Below are 20,917 nucleotides of genomic sequence, written 5' to 3'. Positions count from 1 at the left end.
TGCTTTGAAACTGTTTAATATTTATAAACAGTCACATAAAATAACACCTTTATTGTGTTTCTGGACAAAAGTGGTGGTGAACATATATTCTGTTTTATGGGTTAATGAGGAGATACCTGATCGTGGTTTTTCAACACTCATTCTCACCCTTTACCCCATTCATTTCTATGGCCGGTCATTTTTGACCCAGCACCAAGAGCTTACAAAACAGTACAAAATAATATCCAAATCAATGCAATTTATTTTGTGTTTTTAAAACCTCTGTGTGGACAAAGTCATGAACTCTCAAGATAGTCTGAAGAAAGTCTCTATTTTTAAAAGATAAAAGTTTCAGATCAGTCAATTTTGAGCAGAACACAACAAAAGGGTTAATTTCTGAAACAGTGGTTCCCAAAGCGGCGCTTGCAGAAGGCCTTCCAAATTCAACAACTTTGTTCAGTTGCAAATTGAATCCATCATTCTAAAATACAAACAAATATAAAGGTTAAATCTGATCTCAAAACATGGGAACAGAAAGTGTTTGATGTGTTTCTCTTAGTTAAAAACCCAGAGAGGACTAAATCAGGATAAGGATGGTATCAGAGAAGGCGGATTAGGAAACACAGAAAAATGAGCTTAAACAGGATTCCACTCCTGAAAATAAATTTAATATCATAGGCCATTTTTTTGTCTTCATCTGTTTTTGGACTGGTCTGTCTCTATGGAAGGGAAAGTTTAAGACCCTCTGATTTAAGAGGTTAGTTTATAATATTCTCCTTTTCTGCTGCAGCGGTGACGGCAGTGAATACTTACCAACTGATTCATAAACCTGTGACAGATCACAGTCAGACATGAATGATTATTTAATTTATTATGCATTTATAGGACCATCAGGTGATATAGAGTCCGAACAGACCACACAGTGTTAACAAAGCATGGCTACAGAGCTAAGAGGTCACACACACACACACACACACACACACACACACACACACACACTGATCAATAATGGACTCATTTCAATACATAATCAAAAATGATGAGGACACAAACAGCATGCATCCATTGTTCATTAAAACACTTAAAAAAGCTGACAAGGGATGAAGACAATGCTGTTCACATGCTAAAAACTGTTCTCTACACGCCTGATGATGAAGGAGAAATGTTAGTTTGTGCTTTTTACTAAACCTGGAAGAGGAATAAAACTGAGTCAGAAAGCTCAGTCTGCATCCTTTATCACGAGTTGAATACATAATTATCTTTTTTTTTTTTTTAAGCATCTAAACATGAAACTAACATCCTTTATCTTCTGGGACCATAAAAAATCCCACCTGGAGCCGAACACTGCAGTTTTTTCCCTCTTCCAGTTGCATCGTCCAAGATTAAATTCCCCTCCTCACAGCTCATCTCAAGAATTAAAGTCAGCGTATAAATTAACCTGACAGACTGACAATGGAATATTTCACTGCCTGAGTTTTTAAGAATGAATTTTATATTTAAACCTTGGTTCAAATTCTCAAATTCTCAAATTCTCAAAAAACAAACAAAAAAAACACATTAATACTGGCTCATGAGTAATGAGTCTAGATATGAATCTTGAAGGGTACAGACACCAGCAGCAGCCTGAGCGTCTTCTGACGGCTGCAGGTTTTACCTCACAGCGTGTCTGAGCTGCAGAATGAGCCCCAAATGATAAAAACAATCTACATCATAATCCTCAGTCAATTTGCTTTTTTTACATCAGTTTAAAAGTGATTTACACCTTTTCATATGACTAGGTTTTTGTTTACTTCATGAACATTCTGACTCTTTGATGGCTTAAATCTTAATTTATAGGAGTGATGAACATTTTGATACAAACTACGGAAAGGTGTGAAACTGATGAATGGCCTATTAACAGAAATGAGTATTATGAAGAGTGTGTGTGTGTGTGTGTGTGTGTGTGTGTGTGTGTGTGTGTGTGTGTGTGTGTGTGTGTGTGTGTGTGTGCTCAGCGGTGTAGATGCACAGAGAGCTCAGAGAAAAGTAGCAAAGCTGTTGGTCTGCATGTCTGCACGGCACAGAGAGAGGCACTGCTCTCAGCATCATCATCATCATTATTATCACCATCATTATCATCATCATCATCATCATCATAGTCATCATCATCATCATTGTGCTGGGGTCCACCTCACAAGCCTCCAGCTCCTGCAGCAGCGTCAGTGTCTGAGTTTCTCCAGTGCCGGTGTTCTGTTAAAATCTGCTGCCTTGTAAAGGAATGCTGCTGCTTTATAGGCTTTTAATTGTGTAACTGCTGAATTACTTTCACAATACCTCTCTCCTCTTTTTTTTTCATTTATATAATATTTTGTATGCTTTTGAAAAAAATTTAGATTTTAAGATTTATGGACGTTGTCTGTAGAATAATGCTCCAAAGCTGCTTGGTAGCACGTTTATATGAAACACCGGGGCCAACATGATTTAACTTCTTTATCTGTTTCCATCAGAAAAACAAGCTCATTTTTTATTATTATCATTTATGTTTTACAGAGTCTAAAGAATGATGAAATGTGGACTTTTAAAGATGAAATGTCGAAGTTTCCTGTGACAGTGGAAAAAAGGGCCCACAGATTAGTTTGTAAATATTGTGAGGGTCGAGGATTTATCCCACATACATGCTGTTCTGTTTCTGACGCAGTCACTTAAGATGTAAACTGTTTTTCTTAGAAATTATAAACTTTTTCCAAATAAAACATATCTACAGTTTTATTGTTGTTTTTTTCCTGTTGCAGCTTTCAGCATCAGTGGGAGAAAAAGATCCCGTCCAGCACAAACAGACGGCGACTGAACGCCTGCTGCAGCTGATGTGAGCTGAAACTGTCAGATCAGGGATCATAGACAGAACCGCTCGGTTATCTGGATGTAAGCTGGAGTGTTAGATTTATAGATTTAAAGTTGTGATGTAGCGTGGGTAAAGTCATGGATTTAGTAAGAAATTAGTATGTGTGTCTTTTTTTGTTTTGTTTGTCTGTTTGTTTTGTTTTGTTTTTTGAAGGAGAAGCTCAGCAGAGCAGAGAGTTGTTAGCACTCACGAGGACTGATGATGTTTCAGTTCCATAAATAATTCATTAATATCTAAATCTCCACACATCAGGCACATCAGACTCACGCCGTAATAAAATCTGAAATCTACACCCAAACTCTCACATTGTTGATCAACCTGATCCTACGTCTTAGTCTTTCATTCAGGCCACTCTGGGCTTCCGTACAGTCGGCCCATCAGCTCAGCTGAGCCTTAAAGAAGCAGCTGATGGAAACTTTTGTTAAAATGGATTAAAACAATGCTGAACGAAAACATTTACAATCTTCACATCTTTATTGTGCTGTTTATACCCGTGCATGTCAAACCCTGCATGGACCCTGATGTGGACTCACAGCTCTGTTTTTCTGAGCCTTCAGTCCGGTTTTTGCACAAAAGGTTTTAAGTCTAACGCCTCGTATAATCAGTGACAGGATTTAAAGATCATTCCTTCAGGAAGGAATGATCAGGAGGTCTAACAGTTTATCCTGAGAAATCTTTCCCCGAAAAGACGCTAAAGAGATAATTTCATGATGAAATCTTAAACATTTTTGATGAAGTGTTTTTCTTTAACACTCAGGGAGGTTTTTACAGTTTATCTGACTGTTTCTTTGATTTCTGCAGGAAACCTGAGCTGGTGTTACAATTTATCCCCAAATTAATGCTTCATGAAAAATTATTGAATCTGCTTTCATTTCAGAGGTTGAAATAACTGCAGTAAGTTGGTTATTGATTGTTTTGGGGTTTTTTTTCTGTGATTTTTGATGAACAAAACATTTGTGCCCTGATAGTTTTCAGAAGAGACATGAGGAAGTCTTTCAAACCCTTCAAAATAAAAGCCTACAGCTGTTGATTTTTAACAGGGATATTTAAAAAAAGATGTTTTTCATTCTGCCATCTGTTGTTGAGGAGTAAAAATGTCCTGTGAAAAAAATGAAATGTGCACAAACCCCCCGTACAGCTGGCTGCAGACACACTGATTCCAATAAACACATTTAAAGAAGTGTGAGACCCAACAAGCTGACTTCTTGTTTCAAGAGGGTTTAGTCTCAAGAGGCTCTGATCTCTCCTCCTCCTACAGCTGAAGGATCAGGACGGAGTTTACGATGACTCTGTTGTGTTTTTGTCAAATAAATCTTCATTTACAGCCGCTCCTGTGACTCCCTCTTTAACCTGCGTGACTCAAACAGATGAAGACTTCTAACCAGTGTCACATGTTTTCTTCCTCTGAGTCACGCTCCGTTCTCCTCTTTAATAATCACTCAGCAGCTCACTCAGACGTAAGGATGTTGTGTGTTTGTTTCTCACATCATCATAATCATCATCGTCATCCTTTATTTAAGATTCCCAGCAGGCAGACACATTAATGACCTCTTCACCTCCATGAGATGTTAAGCTCCACGTGAAGACGTGTGAAGGGATGGTGTGTTGTTTACCATGCTTTTCAGCACACACACACAGACACACACACAGATGCTGCATCCCAACCGAAGAGGCCTGAACCCCGTTGGTCAGCTGCTCAGCAGAGAGTCAAAGCTTTGATCAAAACTGAACAGACAAAGAATTCAAATAGTCCTGTCTCTGCTGTGTTTCAGCTCAGATAAATACGTCTGCAGGAAATATGGAGCTATTTTCTTTTTCTGGTCTTTGGCAGAGACACACACATCAAACAGAGAGGATATCTGCTGGCTGTCAGCAGCTTCACCTCTCTGTACCTCTGTCAGGGGGGAGAGGATGCAGTCCTCTGAGAGCACGAGTCAGACATCATCCCCCTGATTCTGCCTGCAGTGATTTACGGATTTTAATGCCGATTATCTACGACACAGGGCGTGAAGCAGAACTGCACCGTGTCTCAGCTTCAGAGGCTTTGAAGGACTGTACAGAGCTCCTGGCTCAGCGACTGACTGACTGACTGACTGACTGACTGACTGACTGACTGACTGACTGACTGACTGACTGACCATCATTTCCTCTGTCTCAGCTTCTGACTACCATCACTCTAAGACCCATCCCTGGAGCCTGAACGACTGCAGTTTAATCCATCAAACAGACGTTTGAGTTTAATCTCTAACAGTCAAATTAATCTGTGAGCTCAGTCAGAGACAATGAATCCATGAACATGTCACTAATTTTACTTGAATCGTGCATTAAAACAAAGCAGCTGCTCAGCTCCAGATGTGCTGGCTGATTTTTTTTCCCACAGTAAACGAGCAATTTGTAGAGATCATGCTTGTTCATTTGGGATTATTGAATATTCAAGAGAAATAAATCTGCAAAGTTTAAAATGACAGATCATCCTCAGCTGCAAGATGAAAAATTAAACTACAAAGCTGGAAACACAAGCTCAACCCAGCAGATTTATCAGTGCAAGTATCATTACTATGACTCTAACACAGGGAATATTCATCATGATCCAGATATCTATCCCTTTTTTCTTGTTATGTTGTTTCCAAACACAAGTCCCAATGTTTCTCCATCAGAAATCCTTTTTTTTTTTATTCACAGAAAGAACAATCTGTGAGATTAGCTCCTCCTAAATTTGAACAGACTGTGTCTTCAACTGGAAATGTAAAGGATTAAAATCAGCTTTTAAAAAAATCTACAATCAGACAAAGTCTGAGTCAGTTTGACTCTGTTGTAAATGTGATCAAACATTTCAACTCTAGTTAATCTGAACTGTATCACAGGTTGTTTCTGTTAAATTAACTGAAGTCCAGGACATCAGGTCTGACTCTGAGCTCAGCAGTAAAAACCAGCGTGGAGTTAACAGCTCTGTGAACATTACAGGGCCATAAAAGCAGAATGACTCTGAGCGGCTGCTTTACTTCACATGTGAATCAGATCAACACAGAGAACAGAGCCTTCAAACCAACAATGGATTAAAATGAAAGTCTTAATAAAACACAATAAATGACTTTGAAAATCAACCACAGGGCTCTCCAGAGGCTGAGGCCTCCAAATGACTCTGATTGTTTTTTTACAACCCACTGTTAGAGTCCATCAGCTGTTCGATCCATGAAATTATTTAAAGCAAAAGTCCTTTTTCTCAGACTGCCAGCATAAAATGTCACATTTTATAACAAGTATGAAACTGATTTTTGCTTATTTATTTATTTATTTTACTCCCACTAGAGTCTTAAAAATAACCTAGTCGAGCTTAATAATTCAGCTATCCCTTTAATGTTTCTCCAAATTTGAAAAAGAAGTTTCCAGCTAACAGAAAAAAACCTGTTTACCTGTGTGGCTGTTCAGGAGTTTTGAAACCTGCTCTACATAAGGTTCAGCCAGTTAAACACAGCTCGGAGGTTTCTCTAAGAGGAGTTCACCTGCCCCTTTGAAGGAGTCAGCTTTATTTCCCTCCTTTGGCCTTATTTCTCTTTGAACTCGCGCGCCCTCTGAACACTGTTTGTGAACACGCGCGTGCGACCTATGGCGCATGCGGCGTGAAGCGGTTCAGACCCCGGACTCTCCAGTGAGAGCCAGTGAGGCCTGAGAGCTCGTAAAGAAATCAGACAGCGTGTGGGTGATGTTTCATTTGTATTTTAATGTATATAATTTCTCACTTTAGGTAGATTTTCGTTTTTTTTCTGCCCAATAAAATGACATAAACACGGCGCGCGCAGCTGTGTGGCACTGCGGCGCGCGTGCAGCCTCCTCCTCAAACTGAATGGCGTTACATGGGATACAAAGAGGCAGAATTACAACATTTAATATCCATAAAAATGTCACAAAGTTCATTACGATATATTCAGACACGTCAGACGGCGTCACGTGGCGCCGGCCTGCGTCACATCACAAACTTAAATTAAATATAAATAGCGCACACAGAACCAATAATAAAATGTAGATATGTACAACTGTGCAACATGGCAACACGTTTGTTTTTTCATCACACCACCACCAGCATGTCGTCGAGTCCACTCTATGTACACACGGAATCACGTGACCTGATTTTTGTTTATCAGCTGTCCGAGTCCACGTCGCTTTTACTCTGGTCGCTTTTCTCCGCGGACGCTTTGGTGGCTTTGTTCCATTTCTGCGAGTTCTCGGACTCCTCTGAAGAAGAGCGCTTCTGCCTCCTCCACTTCGCGCGTCTGTTTTTGAACCAAACCTACGTGATAGAAGAGAAGAGCTTTAAACTGAGGCCGACACGCTCCGGGTCTCTGCTTTTATAAAGTCACACAGTCACAGCGTCCCGGTAATTTCCCTCCTTAGACACTTTGCATTTCAGCTCTGACTGAATACCGCCCTGACAGACTCCTGACTATATCCAAATAAAAGCCCCAACTCTCAGCAGCTTTTTAAGCGCTCCACATTTTCAGGTACATTGAATATTTAGTTGTCGGCTTTTTTTTTTTTTTTTTTTTTTTTTTTTTTCATTTTACGTTTTTTTTTTTTTAATCGTCTATTGCAAACGTCAAAAATCGCCGAGTGCAATCAAAGCTCTCGGCTGCAGCCACTTATTTTAAACATCAGATGGTGAACAACTTGTCTTTGTTTTTTCGGTTCTGAACTACATCCCTTAACTTTAATCACGTTATTTGCGCAGTAAAATTCAGTCATTTCCGTATTATTTTTTTTACAGCGTTAATAATAATAATTATTTAGTTGATGCGTGTACTTTAAACTTTCCCAAATTATCGCCTAAGAAAAATACCCTCTTTATAAATATTAACACAGCCCCGTTTGGACAAATCAACACTGACACAAAAACTAGTTTAATCTAGGCTACTTAAGTTTTTGTCGAATTTATTTTTGTAATAAATCAAATAAAACATTTTGTATTTTGTTCTTAAATCGGTTTAAATCTGAGCATCCGTCTGTTAACCTTTGTGTGTTTTATCTGTCCTCTTTTTTTTTTTTTTTTTTTACATTAAATCCATCTCTTAAGCCCGGGTACCGACAGAGCTCTTTGGGAATTCTGCGGATGAAATAGTTTAAAGCAGCGAGAAAAAAAAAAAAATAAGAGAGCTGCACTGACCTCGACCTTCTCCTCCCGGAGGTGGACCTTGCGGGCCAGCTGCTCCCGCGTGCCGACGTCCGGGTACTTGGTCTCTTGGAAGAGGCCCTCCAAAGCCTCTAGCTGCTCGTCGGTGAAGATGGTGCGGTGCCTCCGCTTCCTCCGGCAGTGCAGCTGGTTGAGGAGCTGCAGCTCGGTCCGCGACAGGCTGCTCATGTTCATGTAGGACATCATCTGGTGCGGGACCGGGGACAGCAGCACCGAGCCCGGGCTGTCGTAGCCTGCGTGGCGCAGGGGGGAGGAAGGAGACACATGAGGCACGGATGAGTTGGAACAATCAGAGTGTCACAGCGTGTGTAAACACAGAAAGACCGTTCATGAGTTATGAGGCTAATTGGAAAGCTCGGCCCTGCTTGTTTACATGCAGATTACTGCTGGTGCGTCAAGTGTCACTCTCTGCGGTCAGTCATGTGTCTTATGCACATTTTAACTCAAGCTTAAAAATAAACTGTTTATGCTCAGATCGTGAGTAAAGCGACGGTTTGGGAAGTTTAGTGACATTTATTTGGTGACATTAAATCATAGGCAGCAGTGCTGGTTTTATTCAATCAAATGCTAAAATATCACCGAGCATGCGTCAGTAAATGTCAATATTTTCGAGTTTCTAGAACAAATCTCAGTGTGTAAAACCAAGGCCGAGTTTAATTCTGCGCGTAAAGATACATTTTGATGCTCTGCAGAACATTAGAAAGTCTCCGCATACTTTAGGTCGCGAGATTTTTTTTCAAGGAAGCTAAACAAGTTATAAACAAGATTTATGGGAACTCACATTATCAATTTAAATAAAATCCTTACTACAAAGTTAGCATCAAAATAATTCAGCATTCAGTCAAAGGAGGAATTAATGTAAACATACACACAACTCGTTGTGAAAATACAAAATATGAGAGGGACGTGTGTGGTATTTAAAAATCATTCCGTGCAGATTTGTGGAAGCGACGCTTTGGTTCCACGGCTACACTAAAGTTTTTCAAAACTCATCAGAGCGGGACTCTGTTGCTCCTACCTGCTGGGATACAGGGGCACTGCTGCGGGCTGAGGCCAGGCACAGAGCCGCAGCACGGTGGACCTCCTCCGGGGCCCTGGACGTGCAGCTGTCCGTAGTAGTAGCCGTTATATCCAATCCTGGTCCCGTTCACTGACTGAATCCCGGGAGGAGAAGGCCCGCACGTGGCCGAGTACAGTCCGTTGTAGTCGGCGTAGATAGAGTCCGTGAGGCCGGCGGAGAGAACCACCGGGCCGCTTCTGTGCAGCAGCAGCGGCTCCTTGCAGCTCGGCCGGCCGGACAAGATGCTGTCGATGCTGAACATCCCAGCGGGCATCACACCGGTGCGCGGAGGCTCAGGAACGCGGGGAGGAAAAGTGAAAGTAAGCGTTTCTTGGTGTGAATTCAAAAAAACGTCCGGACAGAAAGATCTCCGAGTTCCTCTAAAAGTGCGTCATGATCACTCTGGAGGCGTCTTTTCTTTCCTGCATGCGCGGCTCCGCGAGCTCGTCTCTCGTGGATGCGGAATGGGTGTTTTAATGGGACCAGTTGGGAGCAGGGCTGGTTTTATAGGCTGCTGACGTCACCGCGGAGCAGAGCTGCTCTCGGATCAGCTGCTGCAGCGCGCGGCGTGAACGGACCCAGATCTGTGTATTGAGAATTAATTCAATTAAGATAATCCGCACTGTTTGCAGACTTTAGGAAACTCCGCTGCTGGGTCACACAGTAATCCGATTACTTCCTTGTCAGTGAAGGCATCATAATGAGTGGGACACATTAACACACATTAACTAAGATTCAGCGCGTACAGTGAGGGCAGCACACGGCCTTTATGTCAGCTCGACTCTCACAGAGTCCGAAAGAGCCGAAACAAAAGGACTTCGCCCACCGGTCCATTTCTAGAGGGTTTCTCTGGACCAGGTCCGAGGTGGTCTCCTTTAAAATTATCAGGAGGAGTAAGAGTGGCGACAGAGTTTAGTTTAGTTTAGAAATGAAACAAACAATTTAACCGTAAAACAGCTGCGGGGAAACTTTTTGTCTCAATGTGGTGACGTGAATTATTTAGAGAAAAACATTTTTTTCTATCAATTTATTTAAAAAAAAAAATCAGAGGCAACAAGAATTTACAAAAATTCATCGACTACAGTTCAGTACTCCTTCAGTTTCCTTTACACATCCGAAAAACCGAAAGCTGCAGATTATAAACTCAGGGTGGAGTGAGTTTAAGTCCACACACGAATGAGCGTCTGTCAAAGGACGTTTATAAACAAGCTGTAGCTTAAACAAAATGCCGATATTAAGTGAATTTGACTCGTTCAAAATTCATCAACTGAAAACCTTAGCGTCATCAAACTCGAGAAGAAAAAAAGTGAATAAAGCAGAATTAAAAATACAAAATATTTAGACTCGAATTGTACGTTTTAGGTGTTATCATTATCATTATTATTATTATTATTATTATTATTATTATTATTATTATCATAATTAATAGTAGTAGTAATAGCAGTAGTAGTATTTTTTATAAAAAAAATACTGATAATAATTTAGGCTGAATAATAATAATAATAATAATAATAATAATAATAATAATAATAATAATAATAATAATAACAATAATAATAATAATAATAATAATAATAATAATAATAAATAGTGACCTAATATCTCATCCCTTTGGGCCCTTGAGGGGGTTTATTTATGGCTCATTAAAGCTCCTCCAGGCTGTTTTTGCGGACTGCAAGTGAGTTGGTTGGTTCAATTTTCCAATCACGGCATTCATTCGTTTGTTTCTGTCCTTGCTACATGACTAACTGAATATTAACCATATTTTCATGTCAGTCCGGATCCACTGAGCGTTATATCTGCGCTTCATCTCATTATCGGGCCTCCGCTCCTCACTCCGCGGGGAGCAGATTTTCCTCCCGGCAGTAGCTCCCTCTCCGCGGGGTCACCTCGTCCGAACATTTCCCCCCTGACCGAGATAAGATAACGGCCCATTATCGCCTCCATTCAGCCTGGAAAAAGAGAACTTATGGGCTATTTACACCGCTAATCAACACGACCTGAGTGGGCTACAGTGTGTGTGTGTGTGTGTGTGTGTGTGTGTGTGTGTGTGTGTGTGTGTGTGTGTGTGTGTGTGTGTGTGTGTGTGTGTGTGTGTGTGTGTGTGTGTCTGTGGAGGAACGTGGATTCAGTTCAGATCTTAATGGGACTCGCTGATTGCATTTAGATCTCACTGGGGTCTTAACACATGCTCATGTCAGGCTGACAGATAAGTGTGTGACGGGAAATGTGTGTGTGTGTGTGTGTGTGTGTGTGTGTGTGTGTGTGTGTGTGTGTGTGTGTGTGTGTGTGTGTGTGTGTGTGTGTGTGTGTGTGTGTGTGTGTGTGGTTTACATCAGGGATGATTAGCGCTGCACGGCGCGGACTCACAGCTCTGTTTGAGGAGCATTGTCTCCACTAATGCGCTAAAACAGCTGATTTCAATCATATCAGAGGAGGCGTCCTCAGACCTGTTTCCCCTGCAGGGTCTTTGAATCACACTCATTTACAGGTTATTTTAAAGTGAGGATAAACACAGGACTGATGCATAAAGGTTAGTCTGACACACCGAGCTAAACGAAGCTCAACACTTCACCTGAGGAGGAGGAAAATGAGCTCTGAGCTTTATCTGACAGATCGTGGATGCCATGAAATTTCCCAGACTCTGCAGTTTTCTTATTCTATGATCTGAATTTGTATTTTTGTGGAATAAATTTTAAAAAGTTTATTTCCAGAAATTACGACAATTTTTCTTGATTCGAAAAATATGTGCGCATGCGCTGCTTCGTTATTTTCTTATTCTTTTAAAAAATATTTTTTCACCTGAATCTTCAGCCTGCTTACTGTCAGGAGACAGTGTGAACCTCAGCCCCACAGGCATGGACCCTTTACTTCATCAAGTATTTCTGCAAAATGCTCCCATTTCATCACTGATCAAACAAAAAATAAATAGAACAAAAAACAAAAAAGTTAAATTATGATATAATTGTACAGAATCGTACACTCCCTGTGAGCTAACTTTATTTTTAGGTGATAAACTGTAAAATTAATCTGATCTCTTCAGCTCATCCTGTCTGGGCTTCTCCAGTGCAAAATGAGGAATGTGAAAATTAAAGAATACTTCAACTTGTGATGTAAAAAAAAAAAAAAAAAAGTTTTCAGTGACCTCCAGACTCCCTCCTAAGCCCAAACATCGATTTATTTTTTAACCTCCATCTATGAGCTTCAGTTTAACTCTGGGTGCTTCCTTATAGTTACAGTTGGACACAGTCCACTCAGGTCAGGCCTATTCTATACACGTTTCTCATAATATGAAAAGCAAAACAGGATTTTTAGCTTTAAAATTAGATTTAAATTTTATTCCCTGTCTACATCCCAGCTCAAATCATTTGCAGGTGGATACATTTAAAATGTGACACATGGTTTTTGTGTGTGTAATGGCACACGAGGATGAGTTTTCCCTCTCCCCCTGTATGACAGGAGCTTTGCTTCTGCTGCCTTTTGATATGGAAACATGTTGTTGTTGCTGAAAAGCTTTTTTCTGTAATACAGTCACTCTGTGATTCCAGCCAAGTGCACAGACAGAGTGAGAGGAGAAACATTAAGGGCCATGCTGTTATTATTTTCACATTTATTTCTATATTTCGACTTCCCGGTGGCAGTGAAAGGAGCCAGTGAAAAGGATTGCTTTAAAGCCAAACATCCATTTGAAAATAAAAGCTGAGGAGCAGCAGTGAAGGCAGCACTTATAGGTGAATAGAAGCGTCAATCAGGCTGCAGATGGAGGCTGAAGACTCACACCGCTACAAAAGAAGATGCATCTTTATATATCAGAGCCCTGATCTGTAAAACCTGGTTAAACACAGCAAATAAAACACGGACGCTTGGTAATGCATCTGTCCGACAGAGGATAAATACAGAGTGAGGGCCGGACGGGCTTTTACATCAGACTGCAGGAAAGCAGAGCATCTGCAGCATTTACATAATCACAAGGTCAGAGAGATCCTGCAGGCCTGGATGGATGGATGGATGGATGGATGGATGGATGGATGGATGAATGGATGGATGGATGGATGCTTTTTATGTACAGAGAATTTATGGTTTCATGTCTGAACTTTTTAAAAAACCTTTTAGCAGAGATATCTTCAGTCTTTGTCTTTAACTTGCTCCAAAAAAAGAAAATGTTTGTAATTCCTATTTTAATTAGTTTGAAGACTGGTCTAAAATATCCAGCATGGCCACCAAAATCAGACATGATGGATCCAGAAAGACTGACATTTTAATCTAAACACCTAAACTATATTCAAAACCCCAATGAGGAACTCCTAAGTGGTTTCACAGTGATTTATTTGCCTGTTGATAACCCATGATTTAAGATGTGATTATCTACACCAAAATGTGTTTGCATCCTGGGAAAAGCTGTCTTGAAAAAATATATATATATAGGTAGGGGTAAAAACAGGATGGTAAGAGTCAAATCTTTCCCACAGTGGGTGATTGTCCCAGAAAAACACTACCAACTCCAGCCACAGGTGTCACTACAACCAACACCAAACAGTTTCCTCACAGAGACTTTAAGTTGTTACAGTTTAAAGTAATATCTCTGTTTTTATTGATTTGTATCTTTATTTTAAACTATCATCCAACAAGAACAGCTCAAAGTGAAACTAGACATGACTGTATTTCTCATCATGAAGCAAAACAGTAAAAAGATCAGAACAAACTTGAAGAGATGGCAGAGGTGAAAGAGTCTGTGCTCATTAAAGTCTGATGATAAATGCCATGTTTATATAAGTGATTATACGTGTGTGTGTGTGTGTGTGTGTGTGTGTGTGTGTGTGTGTGTGTGTGTGTGTGTGTGTGTGTGTGTGTGTGTAACAGTTCGACCAGATCACACCAGGACAAAGCTCCAGAGGTCAGAGTGGACGATCAGACTCACAGGTGTGAAGACAACATGTGTATTTGAAGCTTGAGAGTGTGTGAGAGTGTGTGTGGGAGCAGGTGATAGACTCATTCATAGATACACACACACACATCCAGACTGGTGCGGTGCCAGACAGGAGTGTGTGTGTGTGTGTGTGTGTGTGTGTGTGTGTGTGTGTGTGTGTGTGTGTGTGTGTGTGTGTGTGTGTGTGTGTGCATCTGAGTGCGTGTGTTGGAACAGACATTTGCAGGGAACCTTTAGTGTTTACAACCTCAGGAATGGCACTGTGTCTTCAATTACTAGATCAAAAGTTTTTTTTTTGTTTGTTTGTTTTTTTTTTTGGCTTTTTTTTTTTTTTTTTATCAGTGAGAACGTTTTAACCTGTTGTGTTTGATTTTAATGCTATCAAAATGCTTTGTCTCTCTGTGTATTTTGATTCCTTTTCTTTGACCATGAACTCTGCTCTGGCCTGCCAAGGACTCCATATGGAAATTAGCCAAATAGCTAACTCTGGCATATTAACATGGATACTGTGCTCAAATGTTCCCAAGTATGCACTGTCTCTTTAAAACAAATAAATAAAATCAAAATTAAAAACACTAATTTTTTTCATCCCAACAGTTTACCCTTATCACCAAATTGATTTTAGAAAACCCAAAACCTTAACCCTGGTTTAATCCAGTCTTTGAAAGTCTCAGCCAGTGTGAGGACACGGTCACACTGACCATATCCGTACCGTACTTAAGCACATTTCAGCCCTAAAGCACAGCTCGTTTGGTCAGTGTGACCACAACTGTGCCGTGCATAAACACAATTCTCTTCTCTGCTTTGGCACTCTTTTCAGAAGGTGGGCTTCAGCACGGTTTACTTCATGCTTGAGCACAAGCATCATCATGTATTATACATGACATATGATCCCTGCAACCGCTCCTCTCACCAATCATTTTGAACAGCAGTGGGGTGTTGGACCAAAAAAAAAACCTAACATCAGTCAAAAAGTCTCTAAAGTTGTAGCAGTGTGTCTCATTTTGCTGACTCTGATCAGATCCCATTTTTTGTAAACAGACGCTTCACAATGACGTAAGCGAGCCATGTGTGTGCCTTAAGTCTGGTTCATCCTGGAGTAGTGTGACTGCTGGTCGTACTCTGCAACAGGGGAACAGTGCTGCTGGGGGGCAAGCATGCTTGAGTACAGCACAGTTTGAATGGCCAGTTAGACTGCACCCTTAATCTTGGCAACTATTCAGATCCAGTCCTAAATTCAATCAAATTTTAGATTTTCTGACATTTTTGAATTTAATCAACAAACATTTAATTTCTATTTTTTCTCAAAATATCTTTGGTTTAAATTCATTCATACAGTCAATCAGAGATTAATATGAAGGTTTTACCGAAACTTAAAAACTGCTGCATTTGCCTCTCTGAACACTGTGTCTCGTGTAATACCACAGAGTAAAAACTGATTGAACGCATATCCTAAAAAACAAGGGAGATGTTTTCTTAAAAATATGTCAACCACTTACAGATCCCTGACATCTACCTAGCGTGGCTGGACATGTATGAACTCTGAGTGTGAGGGAAAGGAAAAAGATGGGAGAAAGAAACGAACTGTCACCATGGCTTATTAATGAATTACTCTCTCTTTTTTAAATTAATTAATTAATGTATTTTTTAATCACATTTTGCTTAGCTTTATTCTGTTTTTGGACTTTGATTTTATTTATTTATTTATTTTTTTGGGCTTTGCTCTTGTCCTGTATGCATATTAAGTGTAAAAAATTGAATAAAACAATAATTGGGAAATAAAACAATTAAATTAAATTAAAAAAAAAAAAAAAAAAACTGATCCAGGGGTTGTAAAGCAGCTGTTCTATCCCTGCTGATCTATAGAGTAAGGAAAGGTCATTACACATACACATTAAAGTGGGGTTGTAGAAAAATGATCTTTGTCAAAGTCGAGTCTAAAGAAAACACTTCCTGTGGACGCTGTTTCAATATCTGTATTCAAACAATGAGTGCTTTGAACACACAACACAAGGACTGATAGACTCTGCAGATTAGGTCAGGGGTTAACAGGGGTTAAAATCATCATCCAAGATGAGGAAGATGCATGAAGGACCCACAGCTCACCTGCCACAAGTAGCACAAACCAGGGTCTCTGAACTTCAATGGCGCTGACCTGATCCCTGCTGTGGGAATACACTGACAGGTCAATCCACAACAGATTAAAAAGGCTAATTTTAGTATCCTTAATCTATCTGACGTGCATACATGAGTCTACCTGGTCACATGTTGCTGCGTTTACTACTGTCACTTTCCTGGGTTAGTCACTGTGGGGGTCTTCGACCAAGAAATGTGAAAAACAAATCAAACATTTTCTGTTTACATGCTTAATATTAAATTTAACACCAATTTGAGTTTGTGTTTGTACAGCAATGGAAAATAAAATTATTTTTTGGTTTTGGAAGGCACTCTGAGACCCCCAGGGGATCCTGGAGGGAAATATCTCAGAATTTAGATATCAAATAGCACAGCACAATTATTCCTGTCACGTCCTCAGAGTCTCAGTGCAGTTTTTGAGCTCATCTTTGTCAATGAGAAATGTGTCATTAATGATGATTAATTAAATTATCACCGGTCCCCGCTCCAATGATTCAAAATTAAAAACAGTCCTCATAGAGATAGCAACGCAAGAACACACACACACACACACACATCTGTATTTATGGCCCATGTCAGACCTGTCATGTTGGAGCTGCAGCGTTCTCCTTTGGACTGAACCTGCGCTGCGTTCAGGGTCCACGATGAAACCCATGTGTTGTCAGGTTTGCTGCAGTTCAAGGACACACACACACACACACACACACACACACACACACACACACACACACACCAAACCCCACCACCGTTCCCACCAACCACCACCCCTTGAAAAGAGTCTGGTTCTCAAACAAAACCACAAAGTGCCTGTAGCCTGACCACAAATCTAATATCAGCCTCACACACACCAAAGGGCACGAATCTCAGACTGCAGGTTTTGTTCAGCTGTCATGTTCTTCACACAGCAGCTCCTACAAAGCTGTAAACGTAATAATCCCAACACAGACAGGCTTCTGCTGACCGAGAAACAAGCAGCAGAGACGAACGATGCTTCCTGACGTCTCATTCTTCTTTGAGCCTGCGCAGACTTTTCTCACAAACTCTGAACCAACGTTCACTTGTTCGGTTTTACTTTTGAAAATTAATTCTTAGGTGAGCAGCAGCTTACAGGCAGTCGTCTAGATAGGAGTATCAACCAGAAGTTTTTACCACTGACAGGCTCAGCAGAGGTGTGCACAGAAGGGGGGCAAAGGGGTCCCTCCCAGTGGACCAGGTGCTGTAAAACGTGTGCTGAGGTGTTTGCTGGGAGCCAAAACATGCGCTACAGTGCACTCTAGTGAGCCAATGTTGCACCAGAGTGTCCTGTGAGGGCCAAAATGCACGCTGAAGTAACTGCTTGTGAGCTAAAAATGTATGCTGAAGCGCCCCTTGTCTGGTTAAAGCATGATGATTTGCCCTCTTCAGTGGTTAGTACCCTCTTTATATGCCCCTCCCCTTTAAAAAGTCTGTGCACACCGATGCTCAGAGGGGTGAGACTTTACAGAAGATTAAGCCTTTACAGCAGAACTTCTTCCTGCTGTCTGTCCTCCTCTGTGGACTTCTCCTCAAGCAGATTTACCTCATCTCCTTCTATTTTCCCTCATGGACTTCAATGACCATTAGAGGGCGCTGTCTCTTGAATTTGGCCATATTTCATTTTGTGCCACTTGCTGCTGTGAGTAAAAAATTGTCAGCGCTGGAAGACATGAGCCCAAGTGTAAACAGGTTTTAAATGTGGCAATAATAAAATCAAAGTCTGACATTGTTCCCACATAACCTGCCAAAAGTGGAAACAGTGAAACACATCAGCAGTGTGTCCTTTCTCTCTGTGACGCTGTAGATGAGATGCACGTTAAAGCTTTAAATCTGTGCAGCATTATGGCTGATTTCTCCTCAGAACAGCCCTGAGCTGTCTGCGGCACCCGGGGTTCAGGTTTCAGGAGTGGCATGAATATACAGACACTCAAAGAGCGGCCGAATGCAAACACGTTCATTTCTTTTCAAAGAGCAGGGTGCTACCTGCTCTCGCATGTGTCCAGTCATTTTCGACTTAAATGGTTTCAATTCAGCGCCAACGTCACGCTGTCAGAAGACAGAAAAGGCCCCGCCGCTCTCTTTCAGGGGTCATCAATCATTCATTATAACCACAATCCATCAGCCAATCCTGGTAATTACTGATTACAGGCAGCCAGTCATGTGGCAGGATCAGGGAAACACACACACACACACAGATGTCATGTCAGGAATCAGAAACACATTTACACATTAGAAGGTCTGGAACATGCTCTCTGACTCCCCCTCTTTTCACAGAGGTGCTACTTAACACACTTTGGAATTATAAGAAATTCAAATGAGCTCTGCAGGCGCTGGCAGGAACATAATACAACCTCAAATTATTCTATCAAAACAAGCCGACACACACACACACACACACACACACACACACACACACACACACACACACACACACACACACACACACACACACACACACACACAGCCAGGATGAATTCAAACCTCCGCCCTGTCTCTACGCTTTGAGACGTCTTTCATTTCCACACAGCAGTGTCATGGCAGTGTGTAAAACTACAGTCAGTATGTATTTACATCTCTGCTAACACCTCAATGCACGCTCTCACTTCATCCCACGTCTGACTATTTTACACTAACTCTGCCACGCTCAGGGTATTGACTCTTTAAAGTATAATCCTGAATGAAAAACAGAAACAAACTCTGGATTTGTGTTTAGTTTTCTGTGTTGTGGTGCAGCGTTAAGTTTCTATTTCATCTCTCCCTCATCAGTCACATTTTATAAGACTTTAAGTCTAATTGTTTCTTTTATCTTAAATGGTTTCTGACATCAGTCGATCAGTTTTTATCATGACCAGGGAGGGAAGCATGGATGCTAAAAGTACTGTATTGACCTAGATATAGGACAGCCCAAATTATGAGACAACAGCCCTTTGTTCAAGACCAAAGTTCAGAAAATGAGTCTGATAACCAAAGTTTACTTTATTCAAAGGAACTTTTTTAATAGAATTTAGAGAAAATCATTGAAATAATAATTAGAGAAAGCTTTCATTTTTGTCTTTAAAGGTGCTGTGAGGAGTTTCTCAGTGATCTTGAAAAAGTCTCCCTTAGAGATTTATGCGTGATCATAATCCAAACTTTGAAATAAGATTATCGGAACCAATATATGTTATTTAGAATAGTACTCAAAGCTTTATCTTCGCTTCCTGATCGGGTTGAGCAGGACAGGATTGATTTACAGCATGTCTAAGTCTCTATGACAACACCACACCAGCTGATGAATTTAAGTAGAGAGATCTGTGTTTTTCTCTGCTGAAAACAATTTTTATGATTAATTTTGTATCTGGTGGTTTTGTATCTGGTAAAAAGTTGATTTCAACAAAGAAAATTTGTTCCAAAACAAACACACCCTGGTTAAAAGTCACGTCTTTACAACAGTGTGTGTGAGACTCCGGGCCAGAAGGTGGCGATCCTCCTCAGAGCATCTTTAAATACAATCACTAACATCTGTGTGTCATTTTATTTTTTAAATGCAATTCTACAATTGGTAACGAGCCTTTGTTACGTTTTTGAATAAACTCACACACCCTCCTGTGTCAGTTTCTTGATAACAGCCGCTTTGAGGACCACAATAAACTTTTCTTTTACAGTTTGCATTTTTCAGACAGTTTTTTTGGATGCGCAATCTTCAGACATTACTCTCTATAACTTCTTTTTTTTTGTCTGACTGACAGTTTAACGTCTCTGCTGCATTGACCATCATTATCCTAAAACTAGCATTATAACTCCACCTTAGTTTGTCTGTAAACTTGCCCAACCTTTGGTCCAGTCTGCTCTGGAAGAGTACTACTTCATGTCTCGTCTCCCATGTCTCTGCTGTGACAGACACATCACCACTCCCACAGTGAGGTCACTGGCTTTGCAAAAAGGTGGCAGCCCTGACCTTTTGAAATTATTTTCAACAACAACAACAAACGCAAACTTGTCTTATATTTGGGTCAATACGATAGTTAATAAAAATCCTGTTAATGCTGTAGTGTATCCACAGAGGGAGACATGGGGGGTTGTTGCCCTCTCTCGTGGTCCAATTGTTGAAAAACATGCAGCCAAAGTGTCCTCTTGGGAGCCAAAATGTGTGCTGAAGTGCCTTCCTGGTTAGCAGAACACACTAAACTGGCCCCTTGGCTCTCCAGAACATCCCAAACATGCTGTGTGTACCTTTCTTTTCCTTTTAGCCTCTGCACACCACTGTGTTCATGCACTCTACAGCCTTTCTTCACTCATCCTGAAAAATTTCTGACTTCGTCTCGCTGGGTCGGCTTCACCAAGTCAGAGCAGCTTTATTCTTAAAGCACATTTCAGGCCAGCCACAGCTGACGAGGTCAGTCTCAGAGCTTTACACAGAAACTACAGCGCAGCAGGTTTATGATAAAATCTGTTTTTCACGTTGTCTCCACAGAGGAGAGATGAGACTCCAGTTAAAGCAGGTGTCAGGTTGTGTTAGCAGTGGTCAGGTGGCCTCCAGGTGAGGAGCAGCTGAGACACATCCAGCTGAGCAGGCTGTCCTAAACATGTGAGGAGAGCCTGAGTCTGATGTCTTCTGTATTTTTCCAGCAGCGTCCATGAGGTGGAATCAGAGCACCTGACTTTACGAGCCTGTTTCCCTGCGGCTAATGTTCAGTGTGAACACCGCAGGACTGATCGATTCCTGCGGCCTTCAGGCGCTCCGCCCGCTTAAAG

General features: G+C 40.9%; 1 protein-coding gene across 1 annotated transcript; it reads right to left on the bottom strand.

Moving 5' to 3' along the window:
• Positions 1–6,567: 6,567 nt before the first annotated feature.
• gsc (goosecoid) lies at positions 6,568–9,562 on the bottom strand. The gene is made up of 3 exons (XM_074692540.1): positions 9,064–9,562; positions 8,019–8,278; positions 6,568–7,148 (listed from the first exon to the last, which is right to left on the bottom strand). The coding sequence occupies exons 1-3, from the start codon at positions 9,377–9,379 to the stop codon at positions 6,999–7,001; spliced, it is 726 nt and encodes a 241-aa protein (XP_074548641.1). The 5' UTR covers positions 9,380–9,562; the 3' UTR covers positions 6,568–6,998.
• Between the last annotated feature and the right edge of the window lie 11,355 nt (positions 9,563–20,917).

This window comes from Halichoeres trimaculatus, unplaced genomic scaffold (genome assembly GCF_033239565.1).
Source record: "Halichoeres trimaculatus isolate MK-OKI-2021-1 unplaced genomic scaffold, fHalTri1.1 fHalTri1_scaffold_17, whole genome shotgun sequence".
NCBI lineage: Eukaryota > Metazoa > Chordata > Actinopteri > Labriformes > Labridae > Halichoeres > Halichoeres trimaculatus.
Note: the sequence above shows the minus strand (reverse complement) of the source record. Positions and strands in the feature narration are given on the sequence as shown.